Source organism: Lissotriton helveticus, chromosome 4_1 (assembly GCF_964261635.1).
Source record: "Lissotriton helveticus chromosome 4_1, aLisHel1.1, whole genome shotgun sequence".
Classification (NCBI taxonomy): domain Eukaryota; kingdom Metazoa; phylum Chordata; class Amphibia; order Caudata; family Salamandridae; genus Lissotriton; species Lissotriton helveticus.
Genome location: NC_136063.1, coordinates 719574851 through 719599197, shown reverse-complemented (window position 1 = coordinate 719599197; position 24347 = coordinate 719574851). Strand labels below are relative to the sequence as shown.

Sequence of the window (24347 nt, the reverse complement as noted above, 5' to 3'; positions counted from 1 at the left end):
TATAAATTCAATAAATAAATACAAATATCTGACACAGGCCCTGGATTTGGATCAACTGGAGAGGTGCCTGACTCTGGCATGTGCCACAAAGAACTTAACTTCCCACTTCTAGATAGCTTTGATGTGCATTTACTTCTCACATAACCAGCAGCTGTGTTTAGAACCCAGGCAACAAAAACAGATGCCATGAGGGCCCATTAGCAACATCTGTTCATTACAAGAATGACCAGGTTTAAACTAGGACAGACATACGGGTCAAACACTACAAAAAGGTACTATGAGAGGGAATATGTGCAGAAGAGTGTGAGAAGGATGCAGAAAAAAATCTGATGTCAGTGCTCCAGGGTGGCACAGTATTTAACTTTATGATGTCATATCAGGGTGGTTTACTGAGCTCATTCAGATCGAATCAGACATCGATGAGCACAGGAGAGCACCTTAACAGCCGACATACTTAGTGAAGACTGAAGGCTCCAATGGGTAGAGAATGCAAAGGTTTCTTATTATGTAGCACCTTCATTTTTTTATTCTAAAGGTGAAGATGTTCTACCAAAATAAGAACACTGAGGTGTCCATTCCTACAGATCCACTGCACCCGTCAATTTCCAGATTACATCCCCTTCAGAATCTCAGCCTGATTAAGCAATTTTTGTTTTCAACAGAGTGAGGAAATAAATCTGAATCAGACATGTAATCTGTTCAACAAACTCTCAGATTGATGTATATTCTCCAGATGATTACAGTACTACTGAAAACAAACAATGCAGGAAGGTTTAGGTGTCATAATATAAGGACATGATTTGTTTCTGTTCTTTTTTCTCTAAATTAACTTGCTAAGAAGGAGTTCTTATATTTATGCCTTGTCACTCCAACTTAATCAAGGTTTGCAAAATAGTGTTTTCATTTAGGTCACCTTTAATGTTACAGGATCTTTTTTCATAGTCTGGAAAATGTTGCCAAAAAAATAATTAATGGGGCATTTCATGCTCCTAACTAAAATGCTGCCCAATATCTTTTAGATCAGCAAAGAGTTGTCACTATATTTCACCAGGGTTAATGATTTGGAAGGTTTCATATGTTCCACAGATGAATATAAATGTGTACAATAGTTGTACCAACACTTCTAAATGTGTGGTCTGAGTAACCAGATACTGAACTGCAGATTACAATACTGCACTAATGTATCCTGTCAGATCTTGAGGTTATAGAGAGGGACACACTTGCAAGTATCTAGGGTCATATGGGGGCGCTAGAGGGCGCGCTTGCGGAATGGCTGCCTAGTCCTGCAGCTCCCGCTCCTTGGTCATCTATCCTGCTGGGATCCTCTGCCACGGGGTGCTGCGGTGCCCACCGGAAACCGGATTCCGCTTCTGTGGGCTGCTGCCCACAATCGTGCCAAGTCTGGGAGAGCTGCGATCCCCAGGGCCGTAGATACAGGCTCCGGAAATCTGCCCGGCACCTGCTCTGGAGCTGCCTGAGACGGGCGCCCGGCCGCTGCTGTTACGTAAGCCCGGTGCCTGACACGAGGCTCGCAGGCCGCATCGGACCCTCGCCTGCTCGTCCCAGCTGAGGCGGCGCACGGAGGTGACGGGACAGGTAGGGGGCTTCTGCCCGCTAGCTCTGGGGCTCCCTTTCCACCGTCACAGCGCTGCCGCGGGGGTAGGGCCCCCCCAGCCGGAATACTTGTTGCTGCGGCATTGCCGGGCTGCCAGGCCTGTTTCTTTTGGCGCCGCGGCCCCGCACCTGTCCTGCACTGCCCGCCTACGATCCCTTTACCGGGCGGAGGAGCTGCCCCACCACACGGGACTTGCCTGGTACTCCCCCATATCGCTAGCCCACGACTGGGTAAATGATCTTGAGCGCAGGGGACTGCACGCACGTCTAACGGCCGCCATCTCTAGGAGGCGCAAACCTGTGTGCCGCGTTGCTCCTGCTACTGGCCTGCCTCCCTGTCTCTGACACTGCGGCCCGGCTGGGAGGCCGTTGCTCCTGGCTCCTGCACTGCCTGTTTCTCACACAGCGACTGCCTGCTGCCATTGCCGGGTGCCCGAGACCGGACTGGAGACCAACGGGCGCTGCTGGTGCCACCGGACTTGGGTCCCGTGCTCCCGCTCCTGGCTGATCCTTGCCTGCTGTGTTTCTGCCAGCCTGTTCTATCCTTCTTGTCCGCTGTCTTGCCCTCAGCCACGATCATGGGGCGGCCTGATGCCCGCCAGCCTAAGCTGAGATTTGATAACTCGCGGAAAAGCAGCTCATCGACGCAGATGACCCCGGGGCCCGGCGCAACGCCTCCGCAGCCTGCCCCACCTGTTGCTCCTGCTGCGGACCTTGCCAGCCTGTTACAGGAGATGCGACACGGCTTCGCCACCGTTGTGGAAAAAGTGGACGGCGTCACAGCTCGGTTGGACGCCCTAGTCCATAAGGTGGATCGCCATGAGGAGCGCCTTACCACTGCAGAACAGAGGATTTCCGACACCACTGATACCGCCGCATCCCACACGACGCAACTGGCGCGAATGGACAACCTCCTCCGCATAATAGCGGCAAAGAATGAGGATTTGGAGGCGCGAAGCCGCCGGAATAACATCCGCATTACGAATGTGCCGGAGTCCACTGCTACGGGCAGGATGGAGCTCTATGTGGAGAAGCTGCTCAAGGGTTCCATCGGGGAAGAAACTTTCTCGTCCCAATTCATTGTGGAGAGGGCCCATCGCTCCCTAGCGCCTATGCCTCAACCTGGTCTGCCACCGAGACCTATCATAGCTCGCCTTTTGAATTACCGAGACCGTGACACCGCCCTCAGGGCTGCCCGGACACAAGGATCACTGCGGTTCGAGGGCATCACCTTCTCCATCTATCCTGATTTTACCCCGATGGTTCAGGATGAGCGGCGCAAATTCCTCCCGGTGAAGAAAAAACTGCGTGAGGCCCAGATAGACTACGCTCTCTTGTACCCGGCGAAACTGCGGATCACCCACCAAGGCAAGCAACGCTTTTTCATCAACCCGCAGAAGGCTGAGGATTTCCTTAAGTCGGTCCGCGGGGCGCGCAGGGTTGAGCAGGCCCCTGCGGAAGAACACGAGAATGAAGATCTGCCTCCAGAGCACCATGCGGACTGACGGCTCTTGCACGCTCGAACTTCCATTTGCATCAGGCAATCCCTCTAACTGGCGCTGTTACTCCACCTGCGAGCTGGGGAGCTGCCTGAGCGACGACAGTCTGGACATTGCACCCCAGTGGTAACGTATACCAAGGACCACTCCCACGGCCCTAGTCTCCACCGAGGGCGGTACAGTTTGGAGCTATGGGCCGGGTGGTGGCAGCGCGTGCTCCCTGATGTACCCCGATTGGGTGTTCCCCACTGACTTGCTGTTCGTTTGGCTGTTTGCCTCTTTGAAGTTGGGGGGGAGGGTGAAGGGGGGGTTTCGTTTTAAGGGGATCCATGGCTCCTGGCATGTTTGGGGTGCTGGGGTGGGAGGGGGGGGGGCGGTTTCTGAGAGGTTACCATTGCATGTACTGTATATATCTTTCCTAGACTGGTGTGCAATCTGGTCCAAAGGGGGTGGCGGACGACTCATTGTTTGGCCCACCCGGGCGCTTGCTTCTATGCTTTTGTTATGTCCATGGCCACTATGAACTCAATTGCTCGGCTGACGTGTCTCTCGTGGAATGTCCGAGGGTTAAACAATGCCAAAAAATGCAGACATGTCATTGCTTACTTGAACAGGCATCACATACATGTTGCTATGCTGCAGGAGACTCATATGCCCGTGCGCAGGGACGTCTCCTTTGGGTCCAAATGGGCTTGTGCTCGTGCCTTCTCCTCCTATTCGACTTATGCTAGGGGTGTGGCGATTCTCATTGCCCGTGGTGTGCCTTTCCATCGGTTTGGGGAGGAGGTGGACAGGGAGGGGCGGTATGTTTTACTGTGGGGTAGGGTGGGACATGACACATATCTCTTTGTTTCTATGTATGCACCTAATGTTGACTCACCTGCCTTTTTTTCCACGCTGTGGGGTAGGATTGTTGCCATTGGGGCACGACATGTCATCTGGGGTGGGGATTTTAATCTGGCGCTGGCGCCCCCCTTAGACAGGGCGGATGGAGTTGGCTCCTACAAGCCCCGAGCCAGGGAGGTTCTGGAGGGGGTGGTGGAGGAGGGCGGTCTGATTGATGCCTGGAGGCTCCTGCATCCCCTCGGGCGGGAAGGCACCCACTTCACACCTCATACCGGGACGTGGGCGCGCTTGGATTATTTTTTAGTCACCCGAGACATTGTTAGGGAACTTATCGGGGTTGACCACTTGCCCAGGACACTTTCAGATCACAGTCCTGTGAAACTGCAGTTCCGGACTCCTGGCTGGGACACTCCGAGACCTCAGTGGAGGCTAGGCCCCGATGTGCTCCTCGACGAGCTCTTTCGCACGGAATTGGGCGAAGAGATTGCGGATTTCTTCCCTAGGAACAAGGACTCGGTGGAGTCCGTGGAGCACATCTGGGAGGCTTTCAAGGTCACTGTCAGGGGTTTCTGCATTTCCAAAAGTCATGGGGTCCTCCGTGATATCCTACGTACTATCAACACACTAGAGAGGGAGCTGCGGACTCTGGAGCTCAGTATGGCGGTGGATGATGATCCGCGCCTGCAGGTGACCTTTAGGGACACGCTGTCCAAATACGAGGAAGAGGCTGCCAGAGAGGCGAAATACAGGGGGAAGCACTGGGTGGCCCGTAGGTACTGCGAGGGGGATAGACCTGGGAAAGTGCTAGCTTCCCTCACACGTCAGCCGCGCGGCCACAACACTGTCCTAGAGCTCACAGATAACACTGGCGTCACCATTAGAGACACTGATGCGATACTCGCTACATTCACGGCGCACTACTCGGCACTGTATACATCCGCGGCGGAGGTGGATGCTCCCTACGCCGACTACCTGGGGGAGGTGGCGCTCTGCTGGCTCAGTGATGGAGATAGGGAATTCATTGCGGCGCCTTTCGAGCTCGATGAGATTCGTGAGGCCATCATGTCCCTCAAAAACGGTAAAGCCCCGGGGCTCGATGGCATCCCGGCTGAATTCTACAAGGCCTATATTGACATCATGGCGCCTGTGCTTCGGGAAGTCTTTACTGAATCGCTGGCTGATGGGATTCTACCCTGCTCTATGCGGGAGGTGGTCATCACCTCACTTTTGAAGCCGGACAAGGACCCCGGCTCCTGTGACTCTTACCGCCCACTCTCCCTTTTGAACTGCGATGTCAAAATTCTTGCCAAGATCCTAGCCACGCGGCTTTCGCTGCTCATGACCAGACTTGTCCTGCCTGACCAATCTGGGTTTGTGGCGGGTAGGTCAACCTCTCATAATCTCCGTACCCTTTTCTCTCTACTCCGCACGGTCCACCCTGATGTCCCCGTGGCAGCTGTGTTTCTCGACGCCACCAAGGCGTTCGACTCTGTCGAGTGGCCCTACCTCTTTTCGGTCCTGGCCAGCATGGGCTTCCCTAAAGTGTTTCTGGCCTGGGTGCGCCTCCTGTACACAGAGCCCACGGCAAAAGTGCTGATAAACGGGAAATTGTCGCCATCCATCAATCTCACGAGAGGCACCCGTCAGGGATGTCCGCTCTCGCCTCTATTGTTTGCTATTGCTGTGGAGCCTTTGGCTTGTCGACTGCGCCAATTACACCGAGCGGGAGCGGTACAATGTCTACAGCGGCAAATCGACGTATCCCTTTATGCGGATGACATAACGCTGTACGTCAAGTACCCGGACCAACACCTTAATCCCCTGCTTCGTGAGTTCGTCCTTTTCGGAGGACTGTCAGGTGTTCACATTAATTGGTCTAAATCGCAATTTTTCCCTCTCACTGATGCTGTGCACGATTTCCCGCTGGACTACCCACTGGTATGGTGCCGTGATGACCTTCGATATCTTGGTATCCGTGTCGCACGCGCCAAGGACGAGACGCTCCGCTCCAATTATGGGGTGGCCGTGACCAAATTGACAGCCACTGTTGATAGGTGGATCACGTTACCTCTCTCCATGGCTGGCAGAGCTTCCCTTATAAAAATGGTGATACTACCCCGTTTCCTATACCTCTTTCTCAATATTCCCTACTACCCTGGTGCTTTCTTTTTCAAGACACTTCATGCGGAGCTGCGCAGACTTTTTTGGGGCGGGAAATCTCCCCGGCTGAAATGGTCGACGTTAACCCTACCCTATGACCAAGGGGGTTTTGATATCCCTGATTTTGAAGCGTACTATCTATGCGCGCAGGCGCACTACGCCTATCATTGGATGGCTCCTACTCCCTTCATGCCGCACATCGCGGTGGAGGACTGGATAGTACATCCTCTCCCGCTGAATGGTCTGCTGCATTGCCCTGAGACTTCTATCACCACCTCGAACACCTCGGTTTCTTGCACGCTAGATGCATGGCGCCGTATTGCTAGGCGGCTGCTCTGCGAGTTGCCCTACTCCCCTAAATTGCCTCTTACCTATCATCCTCGGCTTGCCTTGCTTTCGGAAACAGGGTTCCAGCGCCTTTGTAGCAGGCTCCTTATTGCCCATTGGGGGGATCTGTTCCACAATGGGCTGTTTAAATCGGCTGACCAATTTTTCGGTGCGCATGAACGATCGCCTCTTGACCTCTTTTACTATCTCCGACTACGCGCTGGGATGCGAGACATCCTACCTGATTACCCTAATGAGCCTGCGACCCTGCCACCACTACACCATCTTTTGGAGTCTCAGGCTGGGACCCATTTGGTCTCGGGGCTCTACCGCCAGATTCGTGGGGCTGCTCCCTTGCAAGTCTCTGCTGCCCGATTGCATTGGTCGGCGGAACTAGGTACAGATATCTCAGACGACCAGTGGCAATACTGCTGTGTACTGACCTCCCGCATCTCAGCCAGCTGCAGACTGAAACTGATACATTATAGATTCCTTCAGAGGATATACTACACACCGGTACGGAAATTCAGATTTGGATTGGCCGATAATGACCGCTGTGAACGATGCCATGCTGAACATGCCGATATTCTCCACCTGGCGTGGTCTTGCCCCCGAATCGCTGACTACTGGCGACAGGTCCTCGAGGCCGTTGCAGACATGGTCGAAGTGGAGGTCCCTGCGGACCCTCTTGTGGTCATCCTCGGCTGTACCAGACACATAGCTAGGGAATGCAGGAAATTCACTGACATTGCATTGCTCTTGGCCAAGAGACGTGTGGCTTGCCGCTGGGGTAGGGGCAGGGCTCCCAAATTCAAGGACTGGCTGACTGATTTAACATACTGCCAAGACCAACACAACACCTTTGCAGAGCTCTTGCCTCTCTCATGTCGCCCAGGAGACATATGGCAGCCACTGGTACACTATTTGCTTAAACGCTCAGCGGGAGAGGAACAGTCAAGCGATGCACCCGACGATCCCCAGCTGCATTGACACTCTCGTGGACCTAGATCTCTGCCCTGGGGTGGACAGATAGGCTCTCTTGCCCCCTCCGAAGCCTGAGCAACCTCCCCGCTGCATGAGCCGGAGGTCCCCCTCCGAATGCCCTATGCTCTTCGTATCCTGCTACTCCTGCAGTTTGCACCCCACGGACTTCCACCCACACTACCCATCCTGCTCAGGACAGATAGGTTTCCCCGCGCAGCGCCACCTGCCAGGACCGCCGCGATACACCACTGCCATACATTCTTAGGACACAGTCATGTAACACCTCTCATTTTGTTAACATGTTGGGATGGTTTATGGTTTTTGTTTCATGGACATCAGAACAATGACGAGGCTATGCACCCGTTCACGAAAAACCTGTTCAACTGCTGCATATCCTTGCTTGGATTGGCCTCTGCCGAGTACCGGACAGTTACAGCGGCATTCGCTCATGCGCCGCCGGGCCCCCGGGATGCCGGCTGTCAGGCTGTGTATTGTTACTACTGCATTGCTGCCGGCCTCCGGGTTGTGGGCGCTCCAAGCTGTGTATCCTTTCGCCTTTCTCTTAATAAAGCAGAATTGAACCCCAAAAAAAAAAAAAAAAAAAAAAAAAGTATCTAGGGTCATATCAGTTAGCTCTCCAATCATTCAGATAGGGTAACAGACGTACTGTTGGTGAAAGAGGTTTCAACACATCCTCAAGGTGAAAATGGTTAAGCCTAGAATAAGGTGAGGGGATAGTATACCAGTATCGTCCATCACCTCAGGCACCTTCCCGGATGTCTGGAAGCATGCCACCCTCTTACCCCTAAAGAAGAAACCTAACGGGGACCCAGATGACCTTACGAACCTCCGCCCAATATCCCTACTTGCGGCCCCGGGAAAAATGCTGGAAAAAAGTATACAGCGCCAACTGAGCAAATTTGTGGAAACGAACAACATCCTACATGAAACTCAATCGGGCTTCCGTCCCGGCTTTAGTACTGAAACTGCGCTCTTAGAGGTAGCCGAGTCAGTGAGGTGGTCGATGGATGCAGGAAACTCAGCAATGCTGGTACTCCTGGATCTGTCGGCCGCCTTCGATACGGTGGACCACGCCAGGCTACTCAGCCGGCTGACAGAGATAGGTATTCAGGACAGAGCACTGGGGTGGATAAACTCCTACCTCTCACTTAGAACGCAGAAGGTGGCACTGGGGACGATTTCTTCCACACCTAAACCCCTCAGTTGTGGAGTGCCGCAGGGATCGGCCCTCAGCCCCCTTTTGTTCAACATTCACCTGGCCCCTCTCTTCACGCTAATTGCCAACTGGGGTATCAAGGCAATTTCATATGCCGACGATACCCAGTTGGTATTTCCGTACTCGGAGACGTCGCAGGATTCCTTCTCTGATTTTAAAGGCTGTCTCCGGGACATTGCTCATTGGATGAACACCAATAAACTAAAATTAAATGCTAATAAAACCGAAGTCATTTTCTTCGGCAAGGGTCCACCCCCCGCCCCTGAACTCTGGTGGCCGACGGAGTTGGGCCCGCCCCCTTCATCCAGTCATTCGGCAAAAAATCTTGGAGTGAGATGGGATGTTAACATGTCCTTTACATCCCATATTCAACAAGTGGCCGGATGCTGCATGAGCAAGCTGAGAAACCTCCGGAAAATTCTTAGACTTTTACCGGAGAGCTGTAGGAAAACGGTTGTTCACGCGACTGTCACTTCACGGCTGGACTATGCCAATGGTCTATACCTTGGCCTTCCAAAATACCTGACGCACAAGCTCCAGGTAGTTCAAAATGCGGCTGCGAGACTGTTACTGCGAATTCCTTTCAAGCAGTCAGTCTCTCCGCATCTCCGAACCCTGCACTGGCTATCAGTCGCCAACAGAATAAAATTCAAAGCTCTGACGCTTGCGTTCAGATCTCTGTATGGCTTCTGCCACAATATCTGAAAAACCGCCTTCCAAGATACGCCCAAAGCCGTGTACTACGGTCCAATGACCGTGTCCAACTGATCGTTCCGCGGGCAAAAAAGGCACGACTAGGAGGTCGGACCTTCTCAGCTAACGTCGCTGCTCTGTGGAACTCCCTGCCACAAGCAATACAACAGGCCCCCTCCGAACCCTGCTTTAAGAAACTGCTAAAGACGTGGCTTTTCACCCAGCCACGTTAACTCTCCTATTTCTTGCCTCAGGTTACTTGTGGTCTACTAGCGCCGGGACACCTCCACGTGAGGTAGCTGTTCGCGCTGTATAAAATCCAGTATTATACCAGCATGGTCACGAACCATCTGCTTAACAATCTGAATTATTCAAAGCAAATGATGTCTGTGACCTATAGATCCCTGCACGATAGCGTAGGATAATTATTAGAACGCCTGGATTAAAGTCAGAGAATTTGTATGCAATATTTGTAACATTTTATTCACCAGATCTACATTACTGCCCTGCCTTCTTTCTATGATGTTATCAGAATGGGGATGCATTGAAGCAAAAACTTAAGAATCAACTATGGTTGTTGGAGATGTAATGCCTCTGGCAGTGACATTGTGCATATCATATGCAATTGTCCCATGGTGAAACTTTACTGCTTATATATAGGTCGATTTCTGCGTAACACCGTCCCATTACATTTACCACTCTCGCCTGCAACAATTTTACTGCATGATTTACAGGATTCCCCTACCCTTACCAAACCGCAATGTCGTCTAGTTCACACTGCATTAGCTACTGCTAAAATTTGTATACTAAGATAATGGAAATCCTCATCTCCGCCATCACAAGAGACTTGGTTAGCATCAATGATCCAAATTGCCTCACATGAGAGAGTCATTTATAACATTCAAGATCAAACTGAGTTGTTTTTACAGATATGGGATCCTTTCCTGCAGGTAAAAGATATCTGTTGCTAACCTTACTTCTTAGATTATTTTGTATATTATATTGACCTTTGGACACTGTTAGTTCAATGACTTATGACTATGCTGTATTGTCTTCAATTAGTCAACCTCTTACTATTATATTTATACTTAATACTGGTGTGTTTCTGTATTCTTTATAATGCATTCCCTTATAATATTCCAAATTAATTCCTTTAATGAAATATGTAACTTATGTTTTACTAGCTTGACATTCTATCATTTTCCGCTTTTATTGATTTGTTGTCAAATTAATGGTTTAATGCTTTACTATTTTATATTCACTATTTAATATTTAATGACGTTTGTATTTCCTTTATTTGATATATGTTTTGCCCCTAATTTCCTTATTTATTTTTCTGCTATTCTATGGATTATGATACATCTGCTTTTATATTTACAAATGTATTCATTATTTTCTCTACTATAACGTATTTTAAGATATACAATGTTTTCATATATTTATTTATTTATTTATATTTATTCGTCTAAATCACCAAGACTGCTCCTACCTGCTGCTTTCTCCACGGACCTGACCTCACACCTTGCGGAACCCGCTGCGCGGGTCCCGCTGCGCCCACTGGGGGAGTCTGAAGTATCACCAACTGCTGGGCGCTGGGAGCGCGACAGGGCTGTGAGTGTAAACCGGGACTCGATATTCCAGGAGCCCCGGTTTCAATCAGGCCGTGTCAGCTGGCCTGCTCTCCCTGACCGCCCCGCCCAGCACACCACGCCTTAAAAGACTCAGTGACCTACTTTGCTGGGATTTCGTCTAAATTACCAAGACTGCTCCTACCTGCTGCTTTCTCCACGGACCTGACCTCACACCTTGCGGAACCCGCTGCGCGGGTCCGGCTGCGCCCACTGGGGGAGTCTGAAGTATCACCAACTGCTGGGCGCTGGGAGCGCGACAGGGCTGTGAGTGTAAACCGGGACTCGATATTCCAGGAGCCCCGGTTTCAATCAGGCCGTGTCAGCTGGCCTGCTCTCCCTGACCGCCCCGCCCAGCACACCACGCCTTAAAAGACTCAGTGACCTACTTTGCTGGGATTTCGTCTAAATTACCAAGACTGCTCCTACCTGCTGCTTTCTCCACGGACCTGACCTCACACCTTGCGGAACCCGCTGCGCGGGTCCCGCTGCGCCCACTGGGGGAGTCTGAAGTATCACCAACTGCTGGGCGCTGGGAGCGCGACAGGGCTGCGAGTGTAAACCGGGACTCGATATTCCAGGAGCCCCGGTTTCAATCAGGCCGTGTCAGCTGGCCTGCTCTCCCTGACCGCCCCGCCCAGCACACCACACCTTAAAAGTTTTTATAAGAACCAGCCCCCCACGCTGCGCGGGAGCGCGCGGGAGCGCCCGGGGCAAAGGGCGGGCAAAGGGCGGGCAAAGGGCGGGCAAAGGGCGGGCAAAGGGCGGGCAAAGGGCGGGCCGTCTGTGGCCGTCCGGGGACGCCCGAGGACGGGACGGGCCACCCCCCTAACACTTATAACTCAGACTCGAAGGTAGGATTCTAACACTATGGCGTCAAACTGTGATAACCCTAGCATTGTGGGGACGAGCAAAAGAACACTAGAAAATTACTTCACTAGGGTCTCTGTGGACTTGGACAAGGATGACTCACTATCTGAACGCAGGATCGAACGTCGCCGTTCTATTGAGTCCTTGAAAAATAGACCACTGATTGATCTGGCATCTACACCCATCTTGTCGGACACTCCCACCGATACCCTTAATGAAGATACATTGTCTCTGGACAAATTCCCTCTACTCCTTAGAGGTACTCCACTGCCCACAGGCCCTCTACCGATTGTTTCTCCAACCAATGTTTTGCCTCCATGTGTCCCCAGTTCTGGCCCAACTGTAGATAATGCATCTTGTCCCCCCACTCAAGGAGTTGCCTAAAAGGCTAGGCAGACCACTTAATATGTCCAAAGCCCTAGGTCCACCACCAACTAAAAAGAGGAGGGGGTTAGGCGCTCCCCAAAGGGGCAAGCTTAGCCATTCCGAGTTTGGTAAGTCATTAAAAACTAAGACTACTGGTGTAATTCCAACTAAGGTCCCAGTACCAACGGATATAGTGTCTATAGTAGTACCAACTCTAGACCCAAATGTTACACCGCCTGATACCAATGAAGGGAGGGGAATTGGGGTAGCTCCCGCTCCATGTCAAGAAATATCTCCCTCTATTGACACCGAACGGAACACTGTTGAGCACCTGCTTAGGTCCTTCATGCTCCCGATTCTAGATATTCTAAAGAGGGTGGAGCACCGACTAGGTAATCTGGAGGCATTGTTTGCTGACAAAGATAGGACAAGCCTTCCTATGACCACCTCAAGGTCTACTATCTTGTCGACAACTCTACCCCAGATTCCATCCGTCCTTGCTCCTATTCCGCCTGCTCCAAATGGCTCTAATAGTGGCAATAACGGAGCAACTAAACCCTCTGACAGTATCATATCGAGATCTGTTGATCCTCATAAGAGCTCTGTTAAGGCTAATACTGTCACCAGCATAGCTCAGGGTGCAAGAGATTCTCAGAAGGGTGGTGTAAATCCCAGTACCAAGACCCAGTCACTGGGAAGGGGGAGGTTGAGCTTGCTCACAAATGACAAACCACATGGACTTAATGTTGAATTACCCCCTGAGGCGTTACCTTTTGTAGTTGTACTTACAGGTGTCCCCCCCCCTAGAAGCAGGCAAAAAGGAGGGCCATCCCCAACTTAAAAATAAGATTCTGCACTGGCTAGGACAAAATAGACCACTCCCATACTACATTGACGGGGAGATAGTCCATGTCAGGCGCCTGCCCTGGTTGGGTAGTAGGGAAAAAAATATAGAGGGAGACATTGTTGTCATTAATTTTAGGAACCCAGAGGCAGTTAGGTGTATACTAACAGGGTCCTCTGGGAACCTGAATACTGCTATAGCCCCATACGACCTAACCTATTTCTATCCAAGATCGTATGCGACACCTCCCCTTTTCCCTGGGGGGTTAGTTGACCCCCACTGTACCAGGAATGTGCACATGCCCTCCAACATTAGCTATACGAGCCACTTTCCCAGACCCCTGTCTACCAGGAATACTTTGGGGTGGAATACAGTTCCTGTTAGCGGCCGTAGTATGCCCCACGGGGGGTTTGACTACATGCATGGGAGTAGGAACATGCAGCACTTGATCCCCTTCACTCCACTGGAAACTTCCAACAGATATGGCGTCCTTTCTTGCTTTGATGGTTGTGACTGACTTCCTGCCCTTGCTACTTCCCCTACAACTGGCCTGAGTGTGGGTGGAGGGGAGTTAGTAGGGGAGGATATTCTGAGTGGGACAAGTTTCTCACCCATACTTTCCCAATCTGGCAGTCCCCCTTCTAGCATACACGAGGTCAACTGCACCATATCCAACCATGACATCTTCAAGGGACAGATGAGCTCTGAAGTGGGTGACCCAATTGTAGAATCTGCTGTATCCTCCAATCAGCTAATTGACCAACTGACTAGCAAAAACACAAATTTAGTACTACTATCATGGAATGTGGCGGGTTTGTGATTTTGTGTATAACCATGGTATCTGTATATTCCAAGAAACATGGGCCATGACTATCCATCATAGAGCGGGTTTTGCTACTTATGCTGAGCTGGCAACTAAGGGTCCTAGAGGTAGACCGTCTGGTGGTCTGACCATATGGGTGGGTGTCCATCTCGGGTTCTCGGCTAAAAGGATTAACACCAATAATCGGGATACATTATGTATTCTTCTAACTCGCCCAAACTCACCCAAAATAGCAATTATTAACATCTACCTACGTCCTGCTTTGGGGGGTGGGGTTTCTCAGACTCTTGAGTCCTTAACCGTCTTACTAAACAGCTTCTCAAGCGAGACCAAGGTGCTAATGGGGGGGAGATTTCAACTGCCATTACGAGCCACTTGGGGGGGGGGGTTTCAAATAACAACAGATGAGGATGATGCTGGTCAGATCCCACCCCCCAATGTCTACCCAACCAAATCTTGGACACCTATGGTCATGCAGCTCACTTCTTTGACATACACATTCTCGCTTAGAGCTTGTAATGGTCGCTTCCCGGGGGATAGCCCAGGAAGGAGTACTTATAATGGAATGGGCCACTCATCAATAATAGACTATCTTATGGCTAGCTCGTCCCTATGGTCATTGATCCGACATTTCCATGTACACGACCGCTCGGAAAGTGACCACAACCCTTTGGTAGCAGACTTGGAATTGCCACTCTCCGATGGGGCGTATCAAGAGGATGACACGGTCTCTAGCAACATCAGGATCAGGCAGGGTGGTAAAAGAATCCGATGGGCCTCTATTAAGTCTTTGCCAGATACTCTAGCTACACTTATTATTTATTATTATTTTTAACATTTGTAAAGCGCGGCTGACACCTTGCAGGTTTCCTGGCGCTGGCGAATACTCTTAACTAAGGGGAACAGACGGCGGGGAACAAGGAAAGATGGGGGGTTTTCTAGGGGAATAACCACGTTTTGATGCGTTTCCTGAAGGGGAGGAGTTGTGAGATTTGACGGATATCAGGAGGCAGACTGTTCCACAGTTTAGCCGCTGCGACTGAAAGATCTGCCCCCCGTCCTGACTTTGTTGTATCTTGGAACAATTACCAGACGGGCTGAGGCTGAGCGTAGAGTTCTGGTAGGGGTATACCAGGTGAACAAAGCCTGCAGAGGTTTGGGCCCAGCTCCGTGGAGCGCTTTAAAGACGAGGCAGAGGGACTTGAAGGCCACTCGTTGTTTAAGCGGAAGCCAGTGTAGTTCAGCTAGAGCCGCTGAGGCTGAAGATCGCCTGGTCCAGCCCAAAACTAATTTGGCTGCGGCCGACTGAACTCTTTGAAGTCGGTCAAGCAGGGCAACTGGGGACTCAAGTAACAGCGCGTTGCAATAGTCGAGGCGACTGAGGATAGTACACCTGACTATCAGCTCCCGAGCTTGTGCTGGAAGTAATGGCATAATTTTGCGCAGGGAGCGCAGGAGAGCTGTGCAAGTTCCCACAGTTTTTGCAACTTGGGTTTCAGTGTTCATTTTATTGTTGAGTGTGGCCCCTAGGTTGCGAACCGATGTAACTGGCCGAGGTTTGTCTGGTGTTTCCGGGGGCCAAAAGTCGCAGGGGAATTGCCGAGGAATGCGACTTCCTGCACAGTACAGAACCTCCGTTTTGGAGGAATTAAATTGCAGCGAGTTATTATGAAGCCACCCAGCCGTCTCCCTTAAGCAGTCATGAAAGGCTGCAAGGGGGGTAGAGTCTTCTCCCTCCCAAGAGAGGATGAGCTGGGTGTCGTCCGCATAATTAATAGTTTTTAACCCGTGGGCCTTTATTAGCGTGATCAGAGGTCTAAGATACACGTTGAAAAGGATGGGGCTGATGGAGGAGCCCTGGGGCACCCCGTGGGGGACAGAAGAAAAGGTAGATTGATAAGGGGGGAGAGACACCGCCTGTCTCCTATCCCATAGGAAGGAGTGGAACCAAAGTAGGGCTGTGCCATCTACCCCAGCCACCCGGAGTCGCTCCAGCAGGATCCCATGGTTGACCGTATCGAATGCGGCAGACAGGTCCAACAGGATCAAGGCTACTGCCTGGCCCCTGTCTGCCCGCATACGAAGGTCCTCCATAGCTGTCAGGACAGCTGTTTCGGTCCCGTGAGCAGGACGAAAACCAAATTGAAAATCATCCAGGATATGATTTTGCTCCAGATGAGTGGAGAGACAGGTGCTTACCCAGCGCTCGGCAATTTTTGCTGGGAAGGGCAAGAGGGAAATAGGCCGGTAATTAGACAAACAGTCAGGATTCAAGGAAGGTTTTTTCAATAGTGGGGAGATAAGGGCTTGCTTCCAGGGAGATGGCACAAGTCCGCAGTGTAAGGATTGATTGCAGATCCTGCGGAGGGTAACAAAGAGGTCGTACCAAAACGTATAAAAGTGTTACTCCACAGCTTGAGCGGCTCATAGCACTGCATGAGAGCGTCCAAAATCATGATAAAGGCGATAAAACCTTAATCATTCATAAAGAACTAATAACGGCCCTGGCGGTTAGCTTTCATAAACCAGCAAACCAGTCTAAACGACAGATACGCGACACTAACCCCTGGTACAATCAGTCTTGTAGGAGGGCGAAAACCACTCTAGTTTCCGCTCTCAAACTAGGCAATAGAACCTCCATTATGATTGCAAGGAATGCCTATAAGAATCTCCTCTCCCATCCAAAATCCGAATGGGAAACAGAGAGATGGCTTGCTATCAAACAGGCATTAATTGCGAAAGATGCTCGAACCTTTTGGAATTTGGTTCATACAGGAAAGCCAGAGGGTAAGACAAAGATCGATCCTAACATTGCTGAGGAAGCTTGGTGTGCCTATTTCAGTGATCTTTATTCTAGACCTGCTCTCCAATATAAAGCATTACCAAGCCCGCCCCTGAGACTGGTCCCAGGTTGCTATCCTCCCCCCTTCACCCTGTCAGAAGTTACACTAGCGGTACAAGCATTAAAACGTAATAAGGCCCCAGGGCTGGACAAGATCCCTGGTGATCTTTTCAGAGATGAGCCGAAGATCTGGGTTCCTTACTTGACCGTCTTATTTAATGCTATTCTTGACGGCCAAGAAGTTCCAAGTACTTGGTTGGGGGCCGAAATCATTCCGATCTACAAAAAGGGCTCTCCGCTGGCACCGTCAAATTACAGGCCAATTAGCCTTATCGACGTTACTCAAAAAATCTATGCTAGACTGCTCTTACAACGCTTGCAAGATTGGATTACTGAGAATAAGATCCTCTCCCACCTGCAAGCAGGGTTTCGAGCTAAAACATCAACCATCGACCAATTACTACGGCTTCAGGTACTTTATTGGAAGCATGTGGTTTTGAAAGGGGGCAGCCTCTACCTTACATTTGTGGACCTCAAATCCGCCTTTGATATGGTGGACAGGAATCAACTGTGGAGCATACTAACCACAATGGGGATTCCACCCTACTTGTGTCACCAATTTAAAAGACTCCACGAAGGAACCTTTGCGAAGGTACGATTTGGCAAATATGGCTAGCTGACACGAGCTTTTCCAATTGAGAAGGGAGTCAGGCAGGGATGCGTACTTGCCCCTACTTTATTTTCTCTCTTCCTAAACGGCCTTGTTGATGACCTGACCAGCGTAAACAATATCGATGCACCTAATTTAGCTGGTGGTAAATTTCCTGCACTTATGTTTGCGGACGACACCCTGCTGCTCTCAAAAACATCAATGGGGATGCAGCGGGTGTTAGACCAATTCACCGAATTCTGTAAGAAAAGGAATTTGGTGATCAATATAGACAAAACAAAGTACATGGTGTTTAATGCCAGCACAGTTAATTGCCCTCGCCCGAAAATGGATGGACGAGCCCTGGAAAGGGTAAATAATTTCACTTACCTAGGTCTGACATTAAATGATAAAATGGGTTGGGAAACCCAAATGTCTAAAGCTAACTTAGGCCTTTCTCAGTCCACAGGGGGGATTCTTAAAGTGCAGAAATCTTGTGTGCATAAAATAGTGAGCGTACCGCTAGAAATATATAAGGTTCAAGCCAGATATTCCACCCTCTACGGGGCGGAACTCTGGGGGCACCGACCAGCGAGTGAGATTAGTATAACTGAGAACAACTTCATCAGACAATTGTTCTCTTTACCAAAAAATACTCCACTAATTCCACTAAGGCTGGATCTAAATCTGAGGCCAATTGCAGATGCAATCGCCTCACGCCCGCTTCTTTATTAGCGTAGATTGTGGAGTGTCCCGGAGCTTGAGTGCTACAGAGAAGAACTGAAGATTGTGATGGCATGTCCGGGTGTAGGGAGGATAAAGTGGCTATCATTTATAAGGGGGCAGGCGTCCAGGATTGGCATGGAGAATCTCTGGTCTAATCCGGAGGTCGCGTGCCAAGCCATTTCGAGGCGAACCCTGGCAGAGACTATAAAATGCTATAATTTACAAGAAGCTCTCCGATCAGTCAGGCCCTCTAGTCTCACTGACAGCTTTTTAGATTTCAAGAATGTCTATAGCTTTGAGAGGGAACTAGACACTATAGAACCGGTCTTAGCGAAGAAACTGTATTTACAGTTCAGATACGGTACACTACCCCTGCACTCGCACACAGATAAATGGAAAATGGGTCCAGTCCGCCCCTGTCCTGGTTGTGAGGATCCAAATGAGTCCCTAATCCATGTGATTTTGTTCTGTCCTGCCTATACCGCTAGCAGAAAGAAATGGATTATACAGCTATGTGTGAACTTAGGAGTTAGGAACTACATAGAGTTTTTTAGAATTTTAAAATCTGACACTAATGCATTAATAGTTACAGCTATTGCTAAATTTCTGTTTTCCATGTGGTTCATTAGACGGAGAATGATCCGGTAGTAACAAGGTACTCTGGATGTAGTTAGACAACTTGTCTCAGGAATACCTGGGTTTCTACCGTGTTCTAACTTTTTAATCTGTGCATATATAATTTATTGTTTTACTATTTTAATCATCATTCTATAAACCATATGTTAATCTATTGACTGTATATACTATATGAGATGTAACTTGTGTATTAGTTTATTGTTTTAAATGTATTTTTCTTCTTGTTGTACTTTTATGGTTCATAAACAAACCGAAATAAAGTTAAAATGATGATGATGATATTTATTGTACTGTATTTATGAAATGCTAATAAAAATTATAACACATAAAAAGAATCAACTATGGCACCTCATTGAAAATATATTGAATTGTTCCCCTCTTAAGGGCTTCCACCAAAGCTGTGTCCAGCTTAGTGCACACTATTCAGTCAATCTGCAAAGCAACTCTTGCTCAGGAGCCAAATTTCATATACTTTCAGAGCCAAAAAGAGAGGCTCACCTCTAGTGACTGGGGTGATGGAGCAAGGATTTGCACGTAAAGCGCCTTGCTTGTATTCAAGAACCTCAAATAACCCTAATTAATTAATCAATCTGTTGGTCTTATTAATTTACCCCTTATTCTGACATTTTGGGTGTCCGAGAGACGCTTGCTTATGTGTTTACTAATCCTAATATGCTTGCTACCTAAGATGGCTGCTGCCATGCGGGAATTTCTACTGCGCATGCGTCGGTAATACCCATGTGACGTGACGTACTCGCAGTTCTGGAGGGAACTGGTTTGCACTTGCGCATTAGAGCTAAAATGGCTGCTTTGTGTTCTCACATGCCTGAAGCTTGCAGTGCTGCTTTTGCTACGCTGTTCGTACTGCTTAATCATTAAGGCTATAGTTATTATGAAATAATGGGAGTAGTATAGGGATTCATGGTATACAGTGCATTCATTTTTTCTGTGTTCTAAAACGGTTTCTATTTACTTTTCATGTATCGTAATCCTTGGGCATGAGGGTAGGGAATACTCCATTTTGAAAATCATTTCTGCGCATGACAGTCCACAGCCAGAGGATGAACTAGAAGCACCAGCCAAGATGTGCCTGGGAACTCACGTCTGACCCCACTAAGAAGAAGTCAAAAGACTACAATGTATTTATCAATAGACTATCCATTGTTTCACGAACTAAAGTCATCATGTGAACCTGAAATTCCGTGGGCGGGTATGAAAAATTCTAATGAGGGCCTTGAGAAAGTCAAATCCTAGGTGGTGTGATGACCTGTCCTTTCTATTGACCAATCGATATTGGGAATCCTTACACTTGCAACATTTGGGGGGTGGTACACTGACCTGAAAACAGTATAACTAGCCTAGGTTAGCTAGAAGAATTGTCCGACTTGTCCGAATAGCTACCCAATGCACTCAATAGCTGATCGAAACAGGTGCTGCAGAGCACTCTGTCAAACAGATTCACAGACCCAATCGGGGTTTTGTGAACCTTAAAGTGCTGGCGAAGCACTTTGCTGGGGAATTTGAGAACCCAATCGGGGTTTTGACTAATAGCTTTAGAGAAGGTGTAGCGCAGGCGTTGCAACTGAACTGCGGGTGCTGGTCTCAACTTTGGTGGTCCTGTCCTGATCCTAATCTGAACCTTCTGGCTTACTGGCAAACTGCATTCCTTGGGGTTCCTTCTGTCCTTAACTGACCCGTGGCCAGGGTTGGTCACCACACCGATATAGGTAAATATAAATCTGTGAGGGAAACACACTTGCATCCTTTTTTCCTTTACTCTTTCCTGAGATCTTGCTAAAGTTATAACAGCATATGTTCCTTTCTTTCCCCTTCCCTTGTGACAAAATATTGAAGTCATGAAAGTGCCTTTATTAGCATGTTCCATTTTTCCCCTACCTTTTAGTTGGATACTAAAGTACTGTCTCAGAATAAATAGATGTTACTTTTCTTTACCCTTCCTTTATGGTACTAAAGTGATCATTCTGAATTATTAGCGTGTCCAAATTTCTTACCCACCTTATAGTTACATGGTGAACTCGGTTTTCGTCATTTATTGTTCCATGTTCCCTTTTCTTACCCATCCTGTAGGAAACAATAAACTGTGACATTCTAGCATGTTCCTTATTTTTCCGTCCTTTAGACACACCATACCAATTCTAATTTCTTACTAGCATGTTCCCTGTTCTGACCTTCCCTTTAGATTTCTAAATGGTTGGCATAATCTATTTTCTGTATGGTTATACGATTTTCATGATTTTGGTAATCGATAGTTTACTTGCTGTGAACTTCATGCTTCCTAATATTGATGAAGACTAGATAAAGGTTTTCAAAACTTCCAGAGTCTGTGGTTATTATAAAGAGTGCAAATGTTATAAATGGTTATTTTAGACTGCTTATCTTTTCAGCTAGCTCCCTGATCCATTGTGGTCATAGGTGCCAAAGGACAAGGATTGGTAAGTCCGGGTATAGGAATTAGTTAGTATTCTGGATTGCTGGTAGTAGAGTGTAGGTTACCCGATGAATAAATATGGTGAATTGAATTTATGGGCCCAAAATGTGCATATGGTAAAAAATTATAGTCGGGTGACCTGTGCGCTCTATCAGGGGCACACAGGTGAGCTTCCTTCACACCAGCAGTGTACAAATAAGCTTTCCCTTGACTACAATGCAATTCATTAACTACTGGAATCTTATGGCACACATGTTACTTCAACTGACCACTCTTATCAAAAGTCATTTGCTGCGGACCTTTTATTACTGGATAGGGAACAAACACTGCCATGTACAGCAGATCTGGCCAAAGAGGGGGCTTCAGACTGCCAAGCTTTATGACTGCAGACTTACAGTAGTTTCCAGAAATAAAAGATGGGAAGGCGAGAAGGATTTGGTCTCTAAATTTCAGGAGTTCCAAAAGCGTAGATGAGTGCTCTGAGAAAAAGAATGGGGAACTAGGCAGAGAACTGGAGGCATAAATAGAAATAAATTAAGTTGGAAAACGGAGATATGGGTGAGTGAAAGAGGGAAAGAGAGTGAGCAAACGCATTCTAGAAAATATTTCTTACTGTCAAAACTATTTTCTCCTCATAAAATAAACATGTAAGGCTAAAACACAACACTGCATACATTATGTTAAAGCTCTTTTAGAATAACACATCGACGGTAAATAAACTAACTCACTTGCAAATATCCCTGTATGTCTGAATTGCTGTATCCATGTAATGAGCTGGGTAGGGCCTAGGAGCTCCAGGCTGCAGAAATGCTGATATAGCTGCCATTTCCTGCAAGAAATAAATACCGGATGACTAATTCAGTAGCTAAAACCTCATCAAACCCTCATGCTCAGTCAGCAGCATTTTTATTTCGGTCTTTGCAAATAATTAAACAGAATATTTAAAAACACGTTTGCTATATAAATGAATTCTCCCCAACCTCAGCACACGCACAAACACATGCAGCCCCTTCAGCTTACAGTTCCTTTTCATTCTGCTATATCATCCCCCATCCACCAGTTGATAAGCACTTGACACGCTTGAGACAATTTATAAAGCGCTTGCCATGCTCCGAAAATATAAGAAAGTACTCATGGTAGTAATTATAGTACTAGTAGTCTCCCTTCTTCCAGATTTAGGCTTGCAGAAACATTAAAATAGATTATTTTGCCCAGCACGAACACAACTACAATTTTGAACCCTATGAGCATACACTACATCACTCCCAGGTCCAGCATGCCAATCCACCATGCCTGCTGAGTTTCGTCAGTGGTAGGACCCCCCACAAGCCCCTCAAATACCAATGATGGCTAGGTAGTTGAGTGACTAACAAACTACTGGCATAATGTTGAAAATTTACTAGCCACCTGCCCCTAAAAACAGACTCCTAAAAATAAATCTGGCTTCCGAGAAACCCCTTGACAAGCCCTAGTTATCCTAAATCATGGTGCTCAGAGAGGTTCATTTGACTGGCCAGGATGCAAGGAATATCAACTAATGAGAAGGAGCAGGACCTCAAAATCAAAAATGGGGACAGACCAGGTAAGTCAAGGTAAAGTCCATAAGTCAAAGAGACCCAGGCCTGATCCATCTCATTAACCTAATGTAAACAGCCAGAACAGCCTTACAGGAGCACTAGAGGAAGCACATCTTAAATTCAGTGTGGCTGCAACTCGTAAGAGGCTACAGAAGAAAGGCAGCTATTTCAAACTGCAAAGAAGAGAGCAAGGCATCTACGCACTGGCATCAGTAAGGGTACTGCATGCAACCAAGAGCATGTCTGCAAGCACTTGGATGAGAAGATTTCTACTGAGAATCGCATAACAATGCTCATGACAACTATGGCCCTGAACACCCAATTATTATATGGGTCGTGGTGTACAAACCAAGGCAAATCACATGATGATTGGGTGTAGCAATGACACCAATCAAAATAAGTTTCGTCTTTAAAGACTACACATAATCACTCTGTTTGAACATTTATGGGACCTGAAGCTATCAATGTATGATCCACTACCAGTACCAAGTCTGCTCTTTTCTTTCTGATAGTAGACTGCGGTTTCCCAAAAGGCTATTCAGGTCACATGGCCGAGTCCAGAAGTACTGGCACCGGCAGACAGCACGCAGAATCCACCTGAATAGTCACACAAAGAAGAAATAGCATAGAAGCACAAATACTACTGACAGTCTCATCCAACATGCTCTCTCGATTGTTTGACAGGTCTTACAGGACACACAGAAATAGTATGTACTTACTGACCACAATAGAGACAAATCCTTAGGTGATGTCTGCAAGCTCGTCCTTCAACTGACAGGCAGCCCCCACCCCCAACCCTTCAGGGTTTCTCTTTTCTACAGGTACTTCATGTGAAAAGGCTGAAAAGTCAGCTACCTTAGCTAGCTGCTTACTGGCGATCAAGGTGGCCCGGAGAAGCACTGAGTCCCATTCTTTTTTCTTTTCTTCTTTGGTGATTTGTACATAGACTGTTGGTCCAGCAAACAGAGAGGCAGGGCAGACAAATATGCTTTTATAGTGCCCACTGCAAGGCCTTGCAGGGTTGAAGACAAAACAAATAAAAGGACATCAGATAGCTTAGCCTCTAAGAAGTCTGTATGTTGATCAATGCACCAGGTCACAAATTTGTCTCAGCACCTGGTGTAAATAGATTTTGTGGAGGACCGCATGGTTGAGAGTATAACATTCACCACTTAAGGGGCAAATCAAATGCAGTTACTCGCAGCAGCTAAATCTCCATGCATGGAAGTGCAGATGGATTGGAAGGACCCTGGTGGAGGCGCCTGCCCTGTTCATGAGACAATGAACTTCGAAGTGGTAGCCTGATTGAAAAAAATATGGCCATCTTCAGGAAATCTATGTACTACACATTTCTAGCCTAAACTGCAGGAGTTGGGGCCGGTCGTTCATGGCTTTCTTCAGAACTTGTAGTAGGAAAGGAAGTCGCAGAAATGCTGCTCCATTCCAGGTGGAAAACATCTCTAACTAATGCATTTGTAGAAACTCCAACATGTAAAACTCTTAACACTGCACGTTCTTAAAGGTGCCAAAAAGATCTTGCCTGAGGAATTCCCACTGGTGGAAGATACCCTGCCCCT

The 24347-nt window shown here is 48.3% G+C and overlaps 1 protein-coding gene across 4 annotated transcripts in view; it reads right to left on the bottom strand.

The window, feature by feature from the left end:
- The window catches only part of TRAPPC8 (trafficking protein particle complex subunit 8), a 1467367-nt gene that overhangs the window by 781658 nt on the left and 661362 nt on the right, over positions 1 to 24347 (bottom strand). For all 4 annotated transcript variants that reach the window (XM_078687367.1, XM_078687364.1, XM_078687365.1 and 1 more), the window contains one exon: positions 21922 to 22022. In XM_078687367.1, the coding sequence (XP_078543493.1) occupies positions 21922 to 22022 (101 nt within the window). The remainder of the gene's footprint in view (positions 1 to 21921; positions 22023 to 24347) is intronic.